At 40.9% G+C, this 21,791-nt stretch overlaps 2 protein-coding genes across 17 annotated transcripts in view; one reads left to right on the top strand and one right to left on the bottom strand.

The window, feature by feature from the left end:
* pcdh2a39 (protocadherin 2 alpha 39) overlaps positions 1–21,791 on the top strand; it is a 219,855-nt gene that overhangs the window by 42,647 nt on the left and 155,417 nt on the right. The window contains exon 1 of one of the 12 annotated variants that reach the window (XM_088081118.1): positions 598–2,913. The exons of 7 other annotated variants lie outside the window; for them this stretch is intronic. In XM_088081118.1, the coding sequence (XP_087937244.1) occupies positions 613–2,913 (2,301 nt within the window). In that variant the 5' untranslated portion in view covers positions 598–612. Of the gene's footprint in view, positions 1–597; positions 2,914–7,219; positions 9,926–11,233; positions 13,739–14,726; positions 17,257–19,186; positions 21,557–21,791 lie in introns of those variants that run through there. 4 more of the 12 variants (XM_088081114.1, XM_088081106.1, XM_088081089.1 and 1 more) reach the window with 4 other exon arrangements.
* Positions 1–21,791, bottom strand: part of LOC121947940 (fibroblast growth factor 18) — a 307,943-nt gene that overhangs the window by 168,415 nt on the left and 117,737 nt on the right. The gene's annotated exons all lie outside the window — the stretch shown is intronic.

Genomic DNA, 21,791 nt, shown 5'->3' with positions numbered 1-21,791 from the left:
GGTGCTGAACCAGTCTTCAGCTAGTCCCTTTTTTTGGCAAAATGCACTCTCATTTGATGCATGGTGATAATTGGTAATTTAGTGTCAAGAAAAGCGTTTGTCTCCATGAACTGTCTCTTAAATGAGTGTTACATCTTTGCATGGTATTTGCTTTATAAGGCTCTACGAGTGGGAATATGACAGGCTGCTTTTCTTCATTGTTAAAACGTTTTCTTTTTCTTGCAAGCCCACTTTTGAAAACACGTTGCTTTGATTTTCCACACAGAACTGCAGTGTGATTCTTGATCACATGGTGTCAGTGTAATAACAAATAATGCCTTCAGATGTTTTTCGCCATAGCCAATAGACCCATCCCCTCCCTTTTAAAGTCAAAAAACACAACTGACAGAACCGAATACCCGCTGACGGCTTGAATACATAAATTAGCTTTAAATAAATCAAATTATCTGGTGAACAGTGGCTGGATTGTGACAACAAATGTGACAAGGGGATTTAGCATTATTTTGCGAGTATAGCTGTTCGAAAGATTTTTTTTTGTAATCTTTCATCTTCACATCATGGAACAAAGAGGACGGCAGACATGGAGAGCGGACAGAGTGGGTTGCCTACATTATGTTTTTGGTAACGTTTTGGAGTCGAGCTTCGGGGCAATTGCGATATTCCATCTCCGAGGAAATAAAAGAAGGAACCGCTGTTGGAAATATTGCGAAGGATTTGGGTGTTGATAGGACCACACTGAAAGAGAGGGGGTACCGTATTGTGTACGGAACGACAGAGCCACCTTTTCGAGTAAATCAGGACGATGGGATCTTGTATGTGAACAGAAAAATCGACAGAGAGGAGGTGTGTGAGCGAAGCAAGGTTTGTCTAATCGACTTAAAAGCCGTGTTAGAAAAGCCACTGGAGGTGCACTACGTAGCAGTGGAGATTCTCGATGTTAACGACAACGCTCCAAGGTTCACAGAAAATGAAAAGCTGTTAGAGATTTCCGAATCTGCATTACCAGGAGCAAGATTTCAGCTACAAGCTGCGCGTGATGCAGATAGTGGATCATTATCCGTTCAGCAGTATAAGTTGAGTCAGAATGAACATTTTCGCTTAGAGGTGAAAGATCGTGGTGAGGATCGTAAAACTCCAAGTTTAATTCTTCAAAAGCCCCTTGATAGAGAATCTGCCAAGACCCATGTATTACTTCTGACAGCCACTGATGGAGGTAAACCTCCACGATCTGGTAACATGACAATAATTATTGATGTTTCCGATGTCAATGACAACCCCCCAGTTTTCACCCAGGAGTCATATACCGTGCAGTTAAAAGAAAATTCCCCTCTTGGTACAACTGTGATTCAAGTGAATGCAACAGATTTGGATGAAGGCTCAAATGGTGAAGTTGTATATTCATTTGGCAATGACGTGGATTCGAAGGCACGTGCACGTTTTGATTTAAATTCAGTGACCGGAGAAATCACGGTAGCAGGGTCCATAGATTACGAAGAATGTAGCAGATACGAAATTGATATTCAGGCATCCGACAAGGGTGCGGCTACACTAGCTACGGAAAAAAGCGTTATTATACATATTGCTGACATAAATGATAACGAACCAGAGCTTGAAGTGACATCTTTTTCACCTGCGCTGCCGGAAGATTCAAAACCAGGAACCACAGTGGCCTTGATTAGTGTAAAAGATTCAGACTCTGGTCTCAACGGAAAAGTTATGTGTTACATAAGCCAAGATCTTCCTTTTTCGCTCACCCCATCTTTACAGAATGACATGTATTCTTTGGTAACAAAACGCCTTTTGGATCGAGAACAGCAACCCCAATATACTGTAACAATTGTAGGAAGAGACGCAGGTGAACCATCCTTATCATCAGAAAAAACTATAAATATTGCTGTGTCAGATGTGAATGACAACAGCCCAGTGTTTTCACAGAATCCGTATACTTTCTACATAACTGAGAATAACAACCCGGGAGCGTCTGTTTTATCAGTGACAGCCCGTGACGACGACGAGGGTAGTAATGCTCTTATTTCGTATCATATAGCAAGGGACAGAGTTGGAGAACATTTGTTTACATCCTTCCTAAATGTTAACGGTGAAAATGGACAAATTTCCGCGCTAAAAAGTTTCGACTTTGAAACTCTGAAAACTTTCCAGTTCCAAGTTGTTGCCACAGATTCTGGAACTCCGTCACTAAGCAACAACGTCACGGTGAACGTGTTCATTCTGGATCAGAACGACAACGCTCCAGTCATCCTGTATCCAGTCAGCTCCAACGGTTCTGCTGAAGGTGTGGAGGAGATTCCCCGCAATGTCAACGCAGGACACTTGGTGACTAAAGTCAGAGCCTATGACGCTGATATAGGATATAACGGCTGGTTACTCTTTTCACTGCAGGAAGTTACTGACCACAGTCTCTTTGGTTTGGACCGCTATACAGGACAGATCAGAACACTTCGCTCATTCACAGAGACAGACGAGGCTGAGCATAAACTGGTCATACTGGTCAAAGACAATGGCAACGTCTCACTCTCAGCCACAGCTACTGTCATTGTCAAACTTGTGGAGCCCAAAGAGGCTTTTGCTGCTGATGTTAAAAGTGCAACTAAAGTTGACGAGGAGGACAATGTTACTTTTTACCTGATGATAACTTTGGGCTCAGTTTCTGTGCTTTTCATCATCAGTATCATTGTGCTGATTGCAATGCAGTGCTCCAAATCCACAGACTATACTTCTAAATATCTACAAGAGACTAATTATGATGGGACACTGTGTCACAGCATCCAGTACAGATCTGGAGACAAACGGTACATGTTAGTTGGACCCAGAATGAGTATAGGATCTACTATAGTCCCTGGCAGCCATGCGAACACACTAGTGCTCCCTGACAGGAGGAGGACATCTGGTGAGGTAAGAAAGATCAATTGTTTAAGGCTGTTCTGAATGCACGAAGCACACTTAGCTGTGTTCAAAGCATTGTCCAAGACCTACGAGTCAGAGTAGTTGAATATTATTTAATTTTGTATTAGAATTGTACACATAAGTACCAATGACTAGGGGAGTGCCTGTTGCGTTTTCATTTATTCCAATTGATTGATGAATTAATTAATGACTAAGTTTTTTGTTTTTACGTGAGACCTTCGTGATGTTCAACAACTATATGGCTATAAAAGTTAGTGGATTTGACTGTATAAGGTTGAGCCTAAAACGTATTTGCGTGGTTGTTGACGTTATTCGGTAACAGCACTTTATTCTTGTACAAAATCCCGTTGTCGCTGTCCGAAGTGCTGAAGTTGTGAAATTCGGGGAAAAAATTGCAGATATTTTTTTAAGTGGTATGAAACAGAATGTTTTCTTAGCCCATAATCCCACCAATCGGTTATAGTTGTATAGTTTTTAAAAATAAATCAGCAGTCAACTTTCACTGAAATGTCATTGACAATAACATTGATGGCTATATGGGCAGTATGAATCAACGTATTACATGTGCTGAGTTTGAAAACTGCTAAACCTTGAAAGGCACAATTAATGTTTAGCAAGATTTTCCCTCATTTGGTGTGATACGTTTTTTTCAACAATTAGCGAGAGAAAAAACCCTCTAGCCTTTACTGTCTCTCTACATCTTGCTAACAATGTCTTTTAACGGTTACAAACTTTATGGTTCTTTTTACTTTGTACTACAACATATTTGACAGCAGCTTCATTTGTTGTGATGGTGGCGCGTTTGCGATGCGATTTTTAATATTTGAATGGTGCTTGTATCAAATGCATGCAATGCAGTGAGTTAAGTGTTAGAGTGATATCATTCAGTGTCTATCCTTCTTAGTCTACCTGAAATGCAAATAGAAAGGCCAAGATTAGACACTGTGCTAAAGACTTTACACTCTTTCAAAAACTCAGGCTATGTCTCCATGTGGGGCTTCCTTTTCTCTGAGCACTTAACGATTGGAATTTGTGTGAGTTACTATTTCAACGCTGGGTGTCAGTGTAGTTCAGTGATTTTGTGGATCTAGCAGCCCTTTACGTCACGAGCTTTATTTCGATTGAGCACTTGCATTTTACTCGAACAGCAGCATACTTACGAACGTATCGTGATCGGCAGCAACGAGTGTGTTTTATTTTTACCAGTTTCTGTTAAAACAGACGTTGGACATCGTTTAGAAACATGAGGCGTTAAGTCTCATTGATATCAGGACGTAGTGAATGGACTGTTCTTCATCACCGTCAAGTCATGGAACAAAGAGGACGCAAAGCGTGGAGGGAGAGACAGTACTGGATTGTCTTCATGGTTGCTTTGGATCTTTTATGGAGCGGAGCTTATGCACAGATCAGATATTCGATAGCTGAGGAGGTTCAAGATGAAACCGTCGTGGGAATATAGCTAAGGATTTGGGACTAGACAAGAGTGCACTCAAGGACAGGGGATATCGCATTGTAGCAGGCTCAAATGAGCCCCTGTTTCAAGTGAATCAAAATGATGGTATCTTGTATGTGAAAAGAAGGATAGACAGAGAGGAGGTGTGCGACCGGACCAGCCCATGTTTGATCAATCTTAAAACCGTGCTAGAAAACCCACTGGAGATCCATTATGTGGCAGTGGAAATACTTGATATAAATGATCACTCGCCTGTTTTTCCTGAGAAAGAGAAAAGGCTTGACATCTCTGAGTCGGCCTTACCAGGGGCGAGATTTCAACTACAGGCTGCGCGCGACCCCGACGTAGGTCAGTTCTCCATTCAGCAATACAAACTCAGCCATAACGATTATTTTAGATTAGATGTGAAGGATAGAGGCGAGGACCGAAAGGTACCATTTTTAGTTCTGCAGAAACAGTTGGATAGAGAAACAGCCGGGAAACATAAGCTGCGTCTAACAGCCGCTGATGGAGGAAAACCGGCCAAGTCTGGCATTACAGAGATAATTGTGGATGTGCTAGATGTTAATGATAACTCCCCAGTGTTTACTAAAGAGTTTTATTCTGCCACTCTTAAAGAAAACGTTCCGGTTGGCACTGTAGTGATTCAGGTAAATGCAACAGATTCTGACCAGGGTGCAAATGGTGAAATAATATATTCATTTGGTAAGGAAGTCGATTCAAAATTAATGGATTTGTTTAGCATCGACGCAAACACTGGTGAAATTAAAGTAACCGGTAAGATAGATTTCGAGGAAAGCAAAAGTTATGAAATTGACATTCAGGCGTCTGATAGGGGGCCAGTTCCTCTAACAACTGATAAAAGTGTCACGATAACTGTCATTGATGTTAATGATAACGCACCTGAGATAGACGTGACATCATTTTCTAGCTCTATCAAGGAGGACTCAAAGACAGGAACTACAGTAGCCCTGATTAGTGTTAGTGATTTAGACTCCGGCATAAATGGCAAAGTCATTTGCGCAATCAAAAAAGAAGTGCCGTTTACTTTATCTCCATCACTGCAAGAAAACATGTACGCTGTGGTAACCAGTTCACAGTTGGACAGGGAAATAATTTCCCAATATGATATCACAATTGTTGCAAAAGACACAGGTGACCCGGCGTTTTCAACGGAAAAGACCATCAGCGTCATAGTTTCAGATGTAAATGACAACAATCCAGAGTTTTTATTAAGCCCCTATGTTTTTTATATCACCGAAAATAACAACCCCGGAGCTTCTGTATTTTCGGTAAAAGCCTCTGATCGTGATGAAATGGATAATGCTCTAATTTCATATCATATTTTCAGGGAAGCAAGCGGAGATAACAAATTGGCCTCATTTTTAAATATTAACTCTGAAACTGGAGATATTTTGGCGCTAAAAAGTTTCGACTTTGAAACTCTGAAAACTTTCCAGTTCCAAGTTGTCGCCACAGATTCTGGAACTCCGTCACTAAGCAACAACGTCACAGTGAACGTGTTCATTCTGGATCAGAACGACAACGCTCCAGTCATCCTGTATCCAGTCAGCTCCAACGGTTCTGCTGAAGGTGTGGAGGAGATTCCCCGCAATGTCAACGCAGGACACTTGGTGACTAAAGTCAGAGCCTATGACGCTGATATAGGATATAACGGCTGGTTACTCTTTTCACTGCAGGAAGTTACTGACCACAGTCTCTTTGGTTTGGACCGCTATACAGGACAGATCAGAACACTTCGCTCATTCACAGAGACAGACGAGGCTGAGCATAAACTGGTCATACTGGTCAAAGACAATGGCAACGTCTCACTCTCAGCAACAGCTACTGTCATTGTCAAACTTGTGGAGCCCAAAGAGGCTTTTGCTGCTGATGTTAAAAGTGCAACTAAAGTTGACGAGGAGGACAATGTTACTTTTTATCTGATGATAACTTTGGGCTCAGTTTCTGTACTTTTCATTATCAGTATCATCGTGCTGATTGCAATGCAGTGCTCCAAATCCACAGACTATACTTCTAAATATCTACAAGAGACTAATTATGATGGGACACTGTGTCACAGCATCCAGTACAGATCTGGAGACAAACGGTACATGTTAGTTGGACCCAGAATGAGTATAGGATCTACTATAGTCCCTGGCAGCCATGCGAATACACTTGTGCTCCCTGACAGGCGGAGGGCATCTGGAGAGGTAAGGAAAATATAAATGCAGACTTTGTGGTTACTAACCATGACACTCATTAGGGGTTTTATGTTGATTTGCTATCTTGTCAAATAGTACCCTCTGACAACTCTCTTCCATTCCCACATTGCTTTAAAATGTAAGACTGCAGACGAGCAAATGATAGCGGAATTAAGTGTGATTGGTGTGTGTTTTTGTGTGTGTGTGTGTGTGTGTGTGTGTGTGTGTGTGTGTGTGTGTGTGTGTGTGTGTGTATGGGAGCGCTTCGTCTGCCATAGGATCGCAAGCGCAGTACGACCGTGTGAAAAACCTAAAGTCGACTCAGTTGAAAATGTGCCACAGTGCCTTAATCAAAAAGGTGTGCAGAACTGCAAAACGAAAATTATGATACATGTTTTGTGGTGCTTGCTGTGAAGGGATGTTTTGATTGAGAGTAAATATTGTTTAGAAATATTTTCAAACTGAAAATAGAAATCGCAAAATTACGGAGGTTACTTTCACTGTCCATGGTGCTGATTTTCTGCGGGTGATTTCTAAGAGGGTCAAAAGTGACAATGCTTTAGGGAATAGTTCAGGTGGCTTTGCCATCACTCTTGGGATGCGTGTAGTATATAGATGTACAGAGGAGAGATGTGTCGGAAATTGGCTGTTGGAGTGCTTGCGGACAAACGTTTGCAAGTTAGGTATGGTCCTTGAAATTCTCTGATTTTCTTGCAATGAAAGGAGAGATCGCATGGTGTCAGTGCACAAAAGCATAAGTGCTTCACTAAAGCTCATCCAGCCAGCTGTGTTTTTGAAACGCCCATCGCTGGTAGTTCTATCCCCGCTGTAGCAGCGTCGTTTGTAAGATGACGGGTGCGGTTGTAAATTTATATCTGAAATAAATCAAGAGGAAGAGAATGATTGTACATGCTACTGCGCACGATGTTTTTTCTCTGATGCAGTTATTCTTCCCGTGAAAGGATTATTACAATTTTCGCTGAGGATCATGGAACAAAGAAAATGCGAGGCACGGAGGATGACACGGTGGTGGGTCTGTTTAGCGATTGTTGTGCTTTTGTGGAGCGCGGCCTCGGCGCAGATAAGATATTCCATCTCTGAGGAAGTCAACGAAGGAACAGCGGTTGGGAATGTTGCAAAAGATCTGGGATTAGATAAAAGTACACTGAAAGAAAGGAAATATCGGATTGTTTCAAGCATTGCGGATCCGCTTTTTTATGTGAATCAGAATGATGGCATCTTGTATGTGAGCCGAAAAATAGACAGAGAGGAAGTATGCGAACGAAGCAGCACATGTTTGCTTAATCTGAAAACCGTTCTGGAAAACCCGCTGGAGGTGCACTATATTGGAGTTGAGGTTTTGGATGTAAATGATCATTCCCCCAGCTTTCCAGAGACAGAGAAAACGTTGGAAATTTCAGAATCTGTGTTGAGTGGAACACGCTTACAGCTACAAGCTGCAAGAGATCCAGACAGTGGTCATTTTTCCGTGCAACAGTATAAACTTAGCCCAAACGACCACTTCCGTTTGGAAGTTAAGGATAAGGGAGAAGATGGTAAAATACCTATTTTAATTGTGCAAAAGTCGTTGAATAGGGAGGCAGCGGGAAGCCATTCATTAGTGCTAACCGCACTGGATGGAGGGAAACCACCAAAATCTGGCGAAATTAATATTCTAATAAATGTTTTAGATGTGAATGATAACACACCTGTGTTCACTAAAGATGTTTATTCTGTGATGCTGGCTGAAAATGCTCCAGTAGGCACAACAGTCATACAAGTGAATGCAACTGATTTGGATGAGGGACCAAACGGAGATGTAGTTTACTCTTTTAGTGATAGTGTAAATCGTAGGTTATTTAAACTGTTTGAAATAAACCCATCAACGGGTGAGATAATTGTGAAAGGTCCAATAGACTACGAGCTTAAGGATAAATACGAAATTGAAATACAGGCATCAGATAAAGGTCTCGCTCCACTAACAACTGAAAAAAGTGTAGTCATTAAGATAGTTGATGTAAATGATAATGCTCCTGAAATTGAAGTGACATCATTTTCAAGATCAATTCCTGAAGACTCCAGACCTGGGACTACAGTTGCCCTAATCAGTGTAAATGACTTGGACTCTGGTCTCAATGGAAAAGTTATTTGCTTTCTGGATGATGATGTTCCTTTTACTTTATCACCCTCTTTACAAGACAAAATGTATTCATTAGTGACTAAAATTCCCCTGGACAAAGAGATGCAGTCACAATATGCCCTAACGATAATTGCAAAGGATTCTGGCCAACCGTCATTATCATCTGAAAACACAATACATGTAGTTGTATCTGATGTGAATGACAACAGTCCAGAGTTTTCACTGAGTCCCTACACTTTCTATGTCACAGAGGGTAACGATCCAGGACTCTCTGTGTTTTCTGTTAAAGCTTTTGATCGTGACGAAAACAACAATGCAGTTATTTCCTATCACATTATCCGAGATGGAAAGGATGATAATAAAGTGACCTCGTTTCTCAACATAAACTCTGAAACTGGAGATATTTTGGCACTGAAAAGTTTTGACTTTGAAACTCTGAAAACTTTCCAGTTCCAAGTTGTCGCCACAGATTCTGGAACTCCGTCACTAAGCAACAACGTCACAGTGAACGTGTTCATTCTGGATCAGAACGACAACGCTCCAGTCATCCTGTATCCAGTCAGCTCCAACGGTTCTGCTGAAGGTGTGGAGGAGATTCCCCGCAATGTCAACGCAGGACACTTGGTGACTAAAGTCAGAGCCTATGACGCTGATATAGGATATAACGGCTGGTTACTCTTTTCACTGCAGGAAGTTACTGACCACAGTCTCTTTGGTTTGGACCGCTATACAGGACAGATCAGAACACTTCGCTCATTCACAGAGACAGACGAGGCTGAGCATAAACTGGTCATACTGGTCAAAGACAATGGCAACGTCTCACTCTCAGCCACAGCTACTGTCATTGTCAAACTTGTGGAGCCCAAAGAGGCTTTTGCTGCTGATGTTAAAAGTGCAACTAAAGTTGACGAGGAGGACAATGTTACATTTTACCTGATGATAACTTTGGGCTCAGTTTCTGTACTTTTTATCATCAGTATCATCGTGCTGATTGCAATGCAGTGCTCCAAATCCACAGACTATACTTCTAAATATCTACAAGAGACTAATTATGATGGGACACTGTGTCACAGCATCCAGTACAGATCTGGAGACAAACGGTACATGTTAGTTGGACCCAGAATGAGTATAGGATCTACTATAGTCCCTGGCAGCCATGCGAATACACTAGTGCTCCCTGACAGGAGGAGGGCATCTGGAGAGGTAAGGCATTTTTAAACAAGCTTCTTTTAGGGGGGGAAATGGAAAAATATGCTTTATCGATGACACAAGGCAAACCTTCATTCACCTACAATAACTGCAAATTTCACGTTTATGAAAACTGCGGCATGTTTGTTGACTTTTGAAAGTATTTGTTTGTGTACAACAAATACTGTCCAGTATGCTGCCATTGGGGCTGTGGAATGTTTTTGCAATGCGTTGAATATATCCTTTGGTATTGATGTGTGAATCGTTGTCATTGGAGCAACACCCTTCTTTATCATGTTAACTTGAGCAAGGTCACAGTGACTGAGCCTTTTCAGTCCATTCATGAATTTGCCACGAAACTGAAGAACCATATGAGCGTTCTTGTCTCTCTTTCAGACAGTTTCGAGTTTGTGCACCGTTTGATATTTTCTACTTCTTCCAGGCTATAATGTGATTGATAGCTCTTGGTCCTTGTGCTACAATGTTAAGTAGATTCTTTAACTGATCTTTTGATTCTTGAATTGATCTCTTTTCTTTTATTTAATGTGTTGGGTCTTTTTTCATGATGTCTTCTAATTAGATTGATATTTTCACATGTGAAGGATATTTTCTTTAAAAAGTGTGTTATAAATATGAAGTTGCAGTATAGTTATTGTTGCTTGCATGTTTACATGGAAGAAGTTATGCACGCAGCATCAGCAGCGTCACAATACTGACACCAAACTCAGAAAGAGAAAACACATATTGTACAGTATCCCAGAAATGGGTACAAAGCAGCATGAAAAAAATGCTGAAGTTTTCAGTCCATTATCAGACCAAGAAGCTGTAACAGAATTATCATATTTCCACTAATTAACTACAGTCAGTGGTAGTCGCTGTCCTAAGTGCTGAAAGTATTTGGTCTCCAATTTCAAAGATTTATGTATGAAATATAAGAAAGATAAAATCACAAAATGGAGTTAATCCAGTGATTTAATTCAAGAAACTAAGACAAATATAACATTAACCAATGTTCTGTAGGAGCATTTCTTTCCAAATTTATTTGAAGGCTCTTTATTGCTTAGCTGGTAAAAAGGTGTACACCATATCGTTTTCCATTTAATCAACCACGCTTAGCCAGAAATTCTCATTAGCTCTGAAACAATTTTAAAAAATATATTTTTATGTGCTACAAGCCCATCGACTTTCTGCAGTAAGACGTCTGGTCGCATGGTGTCAGTGGAAAGTAAAAAGTCAGTAACTAAACGAGCTTGTCGTCATTGCAGTTTGGTTCCACCTCTTGTTTGCCTTGTCACATCGATATGAGCACAGCCTTTTCTGTGCTTATTGTTGCCTTCCTAAATATCCCGTTCATCACCATTTCGGAGAATACATGAAGAGAGTTAATATTTGCGTACGGGAACGTACCGGCATCTCTTACTACGGCGCAGTTGTTGTTCTTGTGATGGATGGCTGATGATTTCGGGTTCAAGCATGGAACAAAGAAGATTCAAGCCACGAAGGGCGCGAGGATATTGGGTCGGCTGCGCGGTTGCAGTGTTTTTGTGGAGCGTAGCCTCGGCACAATCAAGATATTCAATCTCTGAGGAAGTTAGGGAGGGATCTGTGGTTGGAAATATAGCAAAAGATCTGGGATTGGATAAAAGCACACTGAAAGAACGAAAGTATCGGATTGTTTCAAGTAATGCGGATCCTCTTTTCGGCGTAAATCAAAACGATGGCACCCTGTATGTGAACCGAAAAATTGACAGAGAAGAGGTGTGCGCGCAGAGCAGTACGTGTTTTATAAATGTAAAGACCGTGCTAGAAAACCCACTGGAGGTGCACTATGTTGAAGTGGAGGTGCTGGATATAAATGACCATTCTCCCACTTTTCCAGAGGAAGAGAAACGGTTGGACATTTTTGAATCTGTGTTACCCGGAGCACGTTTTCAGCTAAAACCTTCACGGGATCGAGACAGTGGTCATAACTCCGTGCAGCAGTATAAACTAAGTCACAATGATCACTTCCGTTTGGAGGTTAAGGATAAAGGAGACGATGGCAAAATACCAATATTGGTTGTTCAAAAATCTTTAGACAGGGAAACAGCAGGGAGTCACTCATTAGTGCTGACAGCGCTGGATGGAGGGAAACCTCCGAAATCTGGCACTATGAATATTTTGGTAAATGTTTTGGATATTAATGATAACGCACCTGTTTTCACTAAAGACGTTTATTCTGTGATGCTGGATGAAAATGCTCCAGTAGGTACAACAGTCGTACAGGTAAATGCAACTGATTTAGATGAAGGGCCGAACGGAGATGTGATTTACTCTTTCAGTAACAGTATGAATCAAAATATATTAAACACATTTGATATAAATTTATCAACGGGCGAAATAACCGTTAAAGGTGTCATAGACTATGAGGAGAGAGACAAGTATGAAATTGAAATTGAGGCATCGGATAAAGGTCTGGCTCCTCTTACAACGGACAAAAGTGTGGTTATCAAGATAGTTGATGTTAATGATAATGCACCTGAGATTGAAGTTACTTCATTTTCGAGCTCAATTCCTGAAGACTCCAGACCTGGAACTACAGTTGCTCTTATCAGTGTAAATGACTTGGACTCTGGTCTAAATGGAAAAGTTATTTGTTCCATAAGTGAGGATGTTCCTTTTGTCCTAACACCATCTTTAAAAGACAAAATGTATTCATTAGTGACCAAATCGCCTCTTGACAGAGAGAGAAAGGACAAATATGATCTAAATATAGTTACAAAAGACACTGGACAACCCCCATTATCATCTGAAAAAACTATAAGCGTTATTGTGTCTGATGTGAATGACAACAGTCCAGAGTTTACTCTGAGTCCCTATACTTTCTATGTCACAGAAGCTAATGAGGCAGGTACCTCTGTGCTTTCCGTTAAGGCTTTTGATCGTGATGAAAGCGACAATGCACATATTTCATATCATATTTTCAGAGATTCAAGCACGGATAACAAATTCACTTCATTCCTTAACATAAACTCTGAAACTGGAGATATTTCGGCACTGAAAAGCTTTGACTTTGAAACTCTGAAAACTTTCCAGTTCCAAGTTGTCGCCACAGATTCTGGAACTCCGTCACTAAGCAACAACGTCACAGTGAACGTGTTCATTCTGGATCAGAACGACAACGCTCCAGTCATCCTGTATCCAGTCAGCTCCAACGGTTCTGCTGAAGGTGTGGAGGAGATTCCCCGCAATGTCAACGCAGGACACTTGGTGACTAAAGTCAGAGCCTATGATGCTGATATAGGATATAACGGCTGGTTACTCTTTTCACTGCAGGAAGTAACTGACCACAGTCTCTTTGGTTTGGACCGCTATACAGGACAGATCAGAACACTTCGCTCATTCACAGAGACAGACGAGGCTGAGCATAAACTGGTCATACTGGTCAAAGACAATGGCAACGTCTCACTCTCAGCAACAGCTACTGTCATTGTCAAACTTGTGGAGCCCAAAGAGGCTTTTGCTGCTGATGTTAAAAGTGCAACTAAAGTTGACGAGGAGGACAATGTTACATTTTACCTGATGATAACTTTGGGCTCAGTTTCTGTACTTTTTATCATCAGTATCATTGTGCTGATTGCAATGCAGTGCTCCAAATCCACAGACTATACTTCTAAATATCTCCAAGAGACTAATTATGATGGGACACTGTGTCACAGCATCCAGTACAGATCTGGAGACAAACGGTATATGTTAGTTGGACCCAGAATGAGTATAGGATCTACTATAGTCCCTGGCAGCCATGCGAACACACTAGTGCTCCCTGACAGGAGGCGTACTTCTGAAGAGGTAAGAAATATATAAACAAGTGCTTATACTCCCAAAAATATTTACATCATGTTGAAGCATATGAGCACTAATAAATGTGTTTTGGGGAAGTCTGCATGCTTTTTATGAATTAATCAGAAAGAATAATCATATTCAACAAGCCATAAAATGTTCGCCTTTTTAACCTAATTTGCCTTTCCTGTACTGTACCCACACAATGCAAAAGGTTAAGGCATAGCTAAGTTGATAAGGCGATGAACACTTTCAGCTAAGATAGTGGAAAAGTCAATGGTTGAATCGAATGAAAGGTTTTGATGACTAAACCTTCAGTGTTAATTCATATTCAGAATTACTGCTATTAAACATAATTTTTTAGCACTCATTTTATCAGTTTTTGGGTGCATGTATACTGGATTACATGCTTTGTTGGGATATGGATATGCTTTTGAAAATATAGCACTGGATCAATAGTTGCTCTTTTGCTTGGCCTCGCAAGTTTCATTTTGGAATAAGCCAGTATCCATATTATATTATTAACTAAGTTAAAACGGAATATTATCACCAAAATGTAGCGGGACACGTGAGAAGGTGGTGTTATTCGCTGTCCATGGTGCTAGGCGTGGTGGCTGTCGTTCTCAGTGGATGCTAAACAAAACTAAGGTAACGTCATCTCAGTGTTTTACATCACATAACTTTATCAAATGAAGTAAACATAGCCCTACGGTGTAGGTAGAATCTTTTCAACGTTTCGAAATGGTTTCTTTTCTTCTGTTTCAAGTAAGTAGCCTCCTCGTCTATTTCCATCCCTATATTAGCTTCTCATACGGTTCTGAAATAAATATGAGTAGTAATTAAACATATGCAATCCATAGTTTCGATAAATGCTACTGGCTTCTGATGTTCTGCAGTGAGAATTTAGATCGCATGGTGTCAGTGTAATGGAAGTAAAGGCAGCATTGCATGTGGTTGTCGTCAGCGCAGTTTGGTTCTTCCTCCTCAGCTTCATCAGCTCGATATGAACACTGTCGTTTCTGAGCTGATTGCTGCCTTTGGAAATACTCATTTGCCCCCATGTCTACTATACTAAGAAAATGATCAATATTTTCACACATGCACGTGTTGTATTCGATCACTTGGATGCATTTTTTTCTTGTGAGCGATTACTGGTGATTTGGGATTCGACCATGGAACAAAGAAGCTACGGTACACGTAAGGCGAGAGGATATTTGGTCGGCTGCGTGTTTGCTGTGCTTTTGTGGAGCGTGACTACGGCGCAATTACGTTATTCAGTTTCTGAAGAAGTTAACGAAGGAACTGTGGTTGGAAATATAGCAAAAGATCTGGGATTAGACAAAAGCACACTGAAAGAAAGAAAGTATCGCATTGTTTCGAGTAATGCGGATCCTCTTTTCCACGTTAATCAAGACGATGGCATCCTCTTTGTGAACAAAAAGATCGACAGAGAGGAGGTATGTGCGCAGAGCAGTACGTGTTTAATAAATCTAAAAACCGTGCTAGAAAATCCGCTTGAGGTGCACTATGTTGAAGTGGAGGTGCTGGATATAAACGACCATTCTCCCAGTTTTCCAGAGGAAGAGAAACGGTTGGAGGTTTCAGAGTCTGTTTTGCCTGGAGCACGATTTCAGCTAAAACCTTCACGGGATCGAGACAGTGGTCATTTTTCCGTGCAGCAGTATAAACTCAGCCAAAATGATCACTTCCGTTTGGAAGTTAGGGATAAAGGAGACGATGGTAAAATACCAATATTGGTTTTACAAAAATCTTTAGACAGGGAAACTGCAGGGAGTCACTCATTAGTGCTGACAGCGCTGGATGGAGGAAAACCACCGAAATCTGGCGAGATGAATATTATAGTAGAAGTTTTGGATGTAAATGATAACACACCTGTTTTCTCTAAGGGTATTTACTCGGTTACGCTATATGAAAATGCTCCATTAGGAACCATTGTAATACAAGTGAATGCGACTGATTTGGATGACGATCAGAATGGAGAAGTGTATTATTCATTTGGGAACAGTGTGAGTAATAACATATTTACGCTTTTTGAAATTAATCCATTAACAGGCGAATTAACAGTCAAAGGTCTTATAGACTATGAGGAAAAGGACAAGTACGAAATTGAAATTGAAGCCTCAGATAAAGGTGCTCCCCCGCTAACTACAGAGAAAAGCGTTGTCATCCAAATAGTTGACGTGAATGATAACGCACCTGAGATTGAAGTTACCTCATTTTTAAGATCAATCCCTGAAGACTCCAGACCTGGAACTACAGTTGCCCTTATCAGTGTAAATGACTTGGATTCTGGTCTCAATGGAAAAGTTATTTGCGCTATAAATGAGGATGCTCCATTTACGTTAACACCAACCTTAAAAGACAAAATGTATTCATTAGTGACGAAATCGCCCCTGGACCGAGAGATCCAGTCAAAATATGAGCTGACAATAACTGCAAAAGATGCTGGTCAGCCGTCATTGTCATCTGAAAAGACAATAAGCGTTATCGTGTCTGATGTGAATGACAACAGTCCAGAGTTTTTACTGAGTCCCTATACTTTCTATGTTACTGAAGCTAATGATCCGGGAGCCACTTTGTTTTCTGTTAAAGCTTTTGATCGTGATCAGAATGACAATGCACTTATTTCCTATCATATTATCAGAGATAGAAGTGTAGACAATACATTTATTTCATTCCTTAACATAAACTCGGAAACTGGAGATATTTCGGCGCTGAAAAGCTTTGACTTTGAAATTCAGAAAACTTTCCAGTTCCAAGTTGTCGCCACAGATTCTGGAACTCCGTCACTAAGCAACAACGTCACAGTGAACGTGTTCATTCTGGATCAGAACGACAACGCTCCAGTCATCCTGTATCCAGTCAGCTCCAACGGTTCTGCTGAAGGTGTGGAGGAGATTCCCCGCAATGTCAACGCAGGACACTTGGTGACTAAAGTCAGAGCCTATGACGCTGATATAGGATATAACGGCTGGTTACTCTTTTCACTGCAGGAAGTTACTGACCACAGTCTCTTTGGTTTGGACCGCTATACAGGACAGATCAGAACACTTCGCTCATTCACAGAGACAGACGAGGCTGAGCATAAACTGGTCATACTGGTCAAAGACAATGGCAACGTTCCACTCTCAGCAACAGCTACTGTCATAGTCAAACTTGTGGAGCCCAAAGAGGCTTTTGCTGCTGATGTTAAAAGTGCAACTAAAGTTGACGAGGAGGACAATGTTACATTTTACCTGATGATAACTTTGGGCTCAGTTTCTGTACTTTTTATCATCAGTATCATCGTGCTGATTGCAATGCAGTGCTCCAAATCCACAGACTATACTTCAAAATATCTCCAAGAGACTAATTATGATGGGACACTGTGTCACAGCATCCAGTACAGATCTGGAGACAAACGGTACATGTTAGTTGGACCCAGAATGAGTATAGGATCTACTATAGTCCCTGGCAGCCATGCGAACACACTAGTGCTCCCTGACAGGAGGAGGGCATCTGGGGAGGTAAGGAAAACATAAATGCAGACTGTGTTGTTACTAACTGCTATTTTCTTAAACATATAAACTGTGGACACCTGGTTAATGTTTTGCACAGCATGGCACTGGATTTGTTGGCTTCCCTGGTTTCCCCTGGCAACTTTACACTTTGCCCTTGTAAGGATTCACTTGTACTTTGTCAATACCTTCAGTGTCTTCATCTGGGAAAAAGGAGATTTGATATTAGGTTAATATTCTTCAGGTTTTCTCAGGCAATGATATGTGAAGTGTTTGGAGCCAATTTATTTTGCAGCGGTAACTTGTTTGACTTATTTGGGGTTTTATGTTGATTTGCTAATTTGTCAAATTGTACCCTCTTACAGCTCTCTTCCATTCCCACATTGCTTTAAAATATATAACTGCAGACAAGCAAATGATAGCGGAATTAAGAGTGATTAGTGCCTGTGTGTGCGCTCTTCGTCTGTACCCCTTAACTGAGCCAAGTTATGATGAGAAAGTAAGCTATGCCATCCCATAGAATCTCAAGCGTAGTATGCCAGTGAAAAACCTAAAGTTTACTGAGCTGAAAATGTGCGACAGTGCCTTAATCAAAAAGGTGTGCAGAACTGCAAAACGCAAATCATGATACATGTTTTGTGGTGCCTAGTGTGAAGGCATGTTTTGATTGAGAGTAAATATTGTTTAAATTTATTTTCAAACTGAAAATAGAAACGCAATCGCGAAATTACAGGGTATAGGAGGTTGCTTTCACTGGCCATGGTGCTGATTTTCTGTGGGTGATTTCTAAGACAGTCAAAAGTAACAAGGCTTTTTGAGAATATCCCAGCCATGAGAATGGACTAGAGCTCTCTGGCAGGACGAGGACATCTGGAGAGGTAAGGTGTTATTTGTGGGAGCCCTGACTTGTTTCAGCTGGCAGTGCTATTCATTTGGTCTTGTATTATTGGTATTGTCCCTCACCGACTGCATGTACTGGATGTGCAGTACTGCTTGTTGGGTATCATAATATTGTTGTGTGAATTAGGACAGTTATATGGTACTCTGGGTTTTCAGCTGCAATTTTAATCACAGTGTAGGCACTTTTAAACTTAGTTGTTGCAACACTTGCTGTTACAGCTTTGGGTTGATGCACATGGTCTCTCATTTGTCAGTTTTTGGTATCCTTCTTTTTCACTTTATTCTGAAAAACACATACTAGTAATCTATTATAATCAAAGACGAGTTTGCATAGTGTCAAACATTCTACACTGTCACATAGACCTTAATGTGATTTGAGGTTTCTGGGCTTCAGTAATACAGTATGATATAAAGTCACACTTGTGACAGAATCGAGTTTTAATTGGCTTGATTTGCTGCCCATTGTGCTGAAACGTTTTGCTTTGGTGTTCTGATACCCGTTAATATAGTAAGAAATGTCAAACTATTTTTGTGTTGAATGTACTTGCATCATACTTTTTGTTTGTAAATGTCAAACGAGTAAAATTTAAAGTTATTTAATGGATGCATCACAAATTTTGAAGGACTTGATGTTTCCATCTTCATTTTGAGGAATATATGGCTTGCTTGTTAAATCACTTTGAGGAGGCATCTTCTCACCTGATACTTACACCAACGTTAATAAACTTACAAGGTGCCGTTGTGCTATTAACACCAGCTGCAGAAACTCTGATTTCCTTGCAGTGAGCAATGACATCGCATGGTGTCAGTGTGTTTGGAAAATAACGGCTTTAACTTGTCGTCACTGCATTTTTGGTTCCACCTCTTAACAGCCCTCTCAGTTCGATGCTGGCTGAATGTCTTTGCGGCTTGCTGGTGCCTTTGTAAACATCGTGTCGTGTATTGTAGCATTTTCGAAACAGAGTGAACATATGCATACCCGGACATGTTTGATTAATCGCTTATAACGCGGTTTTTAATCCCGTAAGGAATCGATAACATATTTGTTTAAATCATGGAACAAAGAGGATCCGCGGCAAAAAGGACGAGAAGACGGTGGGTCGGCTGCGTGGTTGTTGTGCTATTGTGGAGCGTGGCCTCGGCGCAGTTAAGATATTCCATCTCCGAAGAGGTAAAAGAAGGAACTTTGGTCGGGAATATAGCGAAGGATTTGGGATTGGATAAAAGCACACTTAAAGACAGGAAATATCGGATTGTTTCTAGTGCTATGGAACCTCTTTTCCGTGTGGATCAGAATGACGGCATCCTGTATGTGAGCAAAAAGATTGACAGAGAAGAGGTGTGCGAGCGCAGCAGTACCTGTTTCATAAATCTAAAAACGGTTCTGGAAAATCCACTTGAGGTACACTATGTTGGAGTGGAAGTCCTGGATATAAATGACCATTCTCCCAGTTTCCCAGAGAAAGAGAAAATGTTGGAGATTTCGGAGTCTGTGTTGCCTGGAGTACGTATTCCGTTAAAAGCATCACGAGATCCAGACGGTGGCCCTTTCACTGTTCAGCAGTATAAACTCAGCCCCAATGACCACTTTCGTTTAGAAGTTAAGGATAAGGGAGAAGACGGTAAAATACCTATATTGATTGTGCAGAAACCTTTGGATAGGGAGGCAGCAGGAAGCCATTCATTAGTGCTGACCGCATCGGACGGAGGGAAACCACCGAAATCTGGCGAAATGAATATTATAGTAAATGTTTTAGATGTTAATGATAACACACCTGTTTTCTCTAATGGTGTTTATTCTGTTACGCTATCTGAAAACGCTCCAGCAGGTACAACAGTCATACAAGTAAATGCAACTGATTTAGATGAAGGACCAAACGGAGAAGTAGTTTATTCGTTCAGCAACAGTGTGAGTCATAGACTACTAACGCTTTTTGATATTAATCCATCAACAGGGGAGATCACTGTGAAAGGCTTCATAGATTATGAAGAGAAAGACAAATACGAGATTGAAATTCAAGCATCAGATAAAGGTCTGGCTCCTCTAGCGACACAAAAAAGCGTCATGATCAAGATAGTTGACGTAAATGATAATGCACCTGAGATTGAGGTTACCTCATTTTCGAGCTCAATTCCTGAAGACTCCAGACCTGGGACTACAGTTGCTCTTATTAGTGTAAATGACTTGGACTCTGGTCTCAATGGAAAAGTTATTTGCGCTGTAAATGAAAACGTTCCTTTCGCTTTGTCACCATCTTTACAAGACCATATGTACTCATTGGTGACTAAAGCCCCTTTGGATAGAGAAAAAAAGTCACAATATATTCTAACAGTAGTTGCAAAAGACGCTGGCCAGCCGTCATTGTCATCTGAAAAGACTATAAGCGTCGTAGTATCCGATGTGAATGACAACAGTCCAGAGTTTTCACTGAGTCCCTACACTTTCTATGTTACTGAAGCTAATGAACCAGGAGTCTCTGTGTTTTCTGTAAAAGCTTTTGATCGTGACGAAAATAAAAATGCAGACATTTCCTATCATATTATCCGAGATGGAAGCGATGATAATAAAGTGACCTCGTTTCTCAACATAAACTCTGAAACCGGGGATATTTTGGCGCTGAAAAGTTTCGACTTTGAAACTCTGAAAACTTTCCAGTTCCAAGTTGTCGCCACAGATTCTGGAACTCCGTCACTAAGCAACAACGTCACAATAAACGTGTTCATTCTGGATCAGAACGACAACGCTCCAGTCATCCTGTATCCAGTCAGCTCCAACGGTTCTGCTGAAGGTGTGGAGGAGATTCCCCGCAATGTCAACGCAGGACACTTGGTGACTAAAGTCAGAGCCTATGACGCTGATATAGGATATAACGGCTGGTTACTCTTTTCACTGCAGGAAGTTACTGACCACAGTCTCTTTGGTTTGGACCGCTATACAGGACAGATCAGAACACTTCGCTCATTCACAGAGACAGACGAGGCTGAGCATAAACTGGTCATACTGGTCAAAGACAATGGCAATGTTTCACTCTCAGCAACAGCTACTGTCATTGTCAAACTTGTGGAGCCCAAAGAGGCTTTTGCTGCTGATGTTAAAAGTGCAACTAAAGTTGACGAGGAGGACAACATTACTTTTTACCTGATGATAACTTTGGGCTCAGTTTCTGTGCTTTTCATCATCAGTATCATCGTGCTGATTGCAATGCAGTGCTCCAAATCCACAGACTATACTTCAAAATATCTCCAAGAGACTAATTATGATGGGACACTGTGTCACAGCATCCAGTACAGATCTGGAGACAAACGGTACATGTTAGTTGGACCCAGAATGAGTATAGGATCTACTATAGTCCCTGGCAGCCATGCGAATACTTTGGTGTTACCTGACAGAAGGCGGCCATCTGGAGAGGTAAGATATATTTAAACAAGTGTTTATCCCCCCCAAATTAGTGGTTGAACTGGGAGAAAAATTTTGATGACTTAATATGTTATTAATTTCAGATTTGTTGCATTTTGAATATAAATTCTTGCAGTTTTAGTTATTAAAGTTGTGTCGTGTCTCATGACCAATTATTACATTTTCGTTGCACATATTATATATTGCTTTACATGCTTTCCTGGAGAGTTGCATGCTTTTGAAAAAA

Source organism: Plectropomus leopardus, chromosome 8, assembly GCF_026936395.1.
Source record: "Plectropomus leopardus strain MGB_pleo_1.0 chromosome 8, ASM2693639v1, whole genome shotgun sequence".
Lineage (NCBI taxonomy): Eukaryota > Metazoa > Chordata > Actinopteri > Perciformes > Serranidae > Plectropomus > Plectropomus leopardus.
This window is presented reverse-complemented; position numbering and strand designations above follow the sequence as displayed.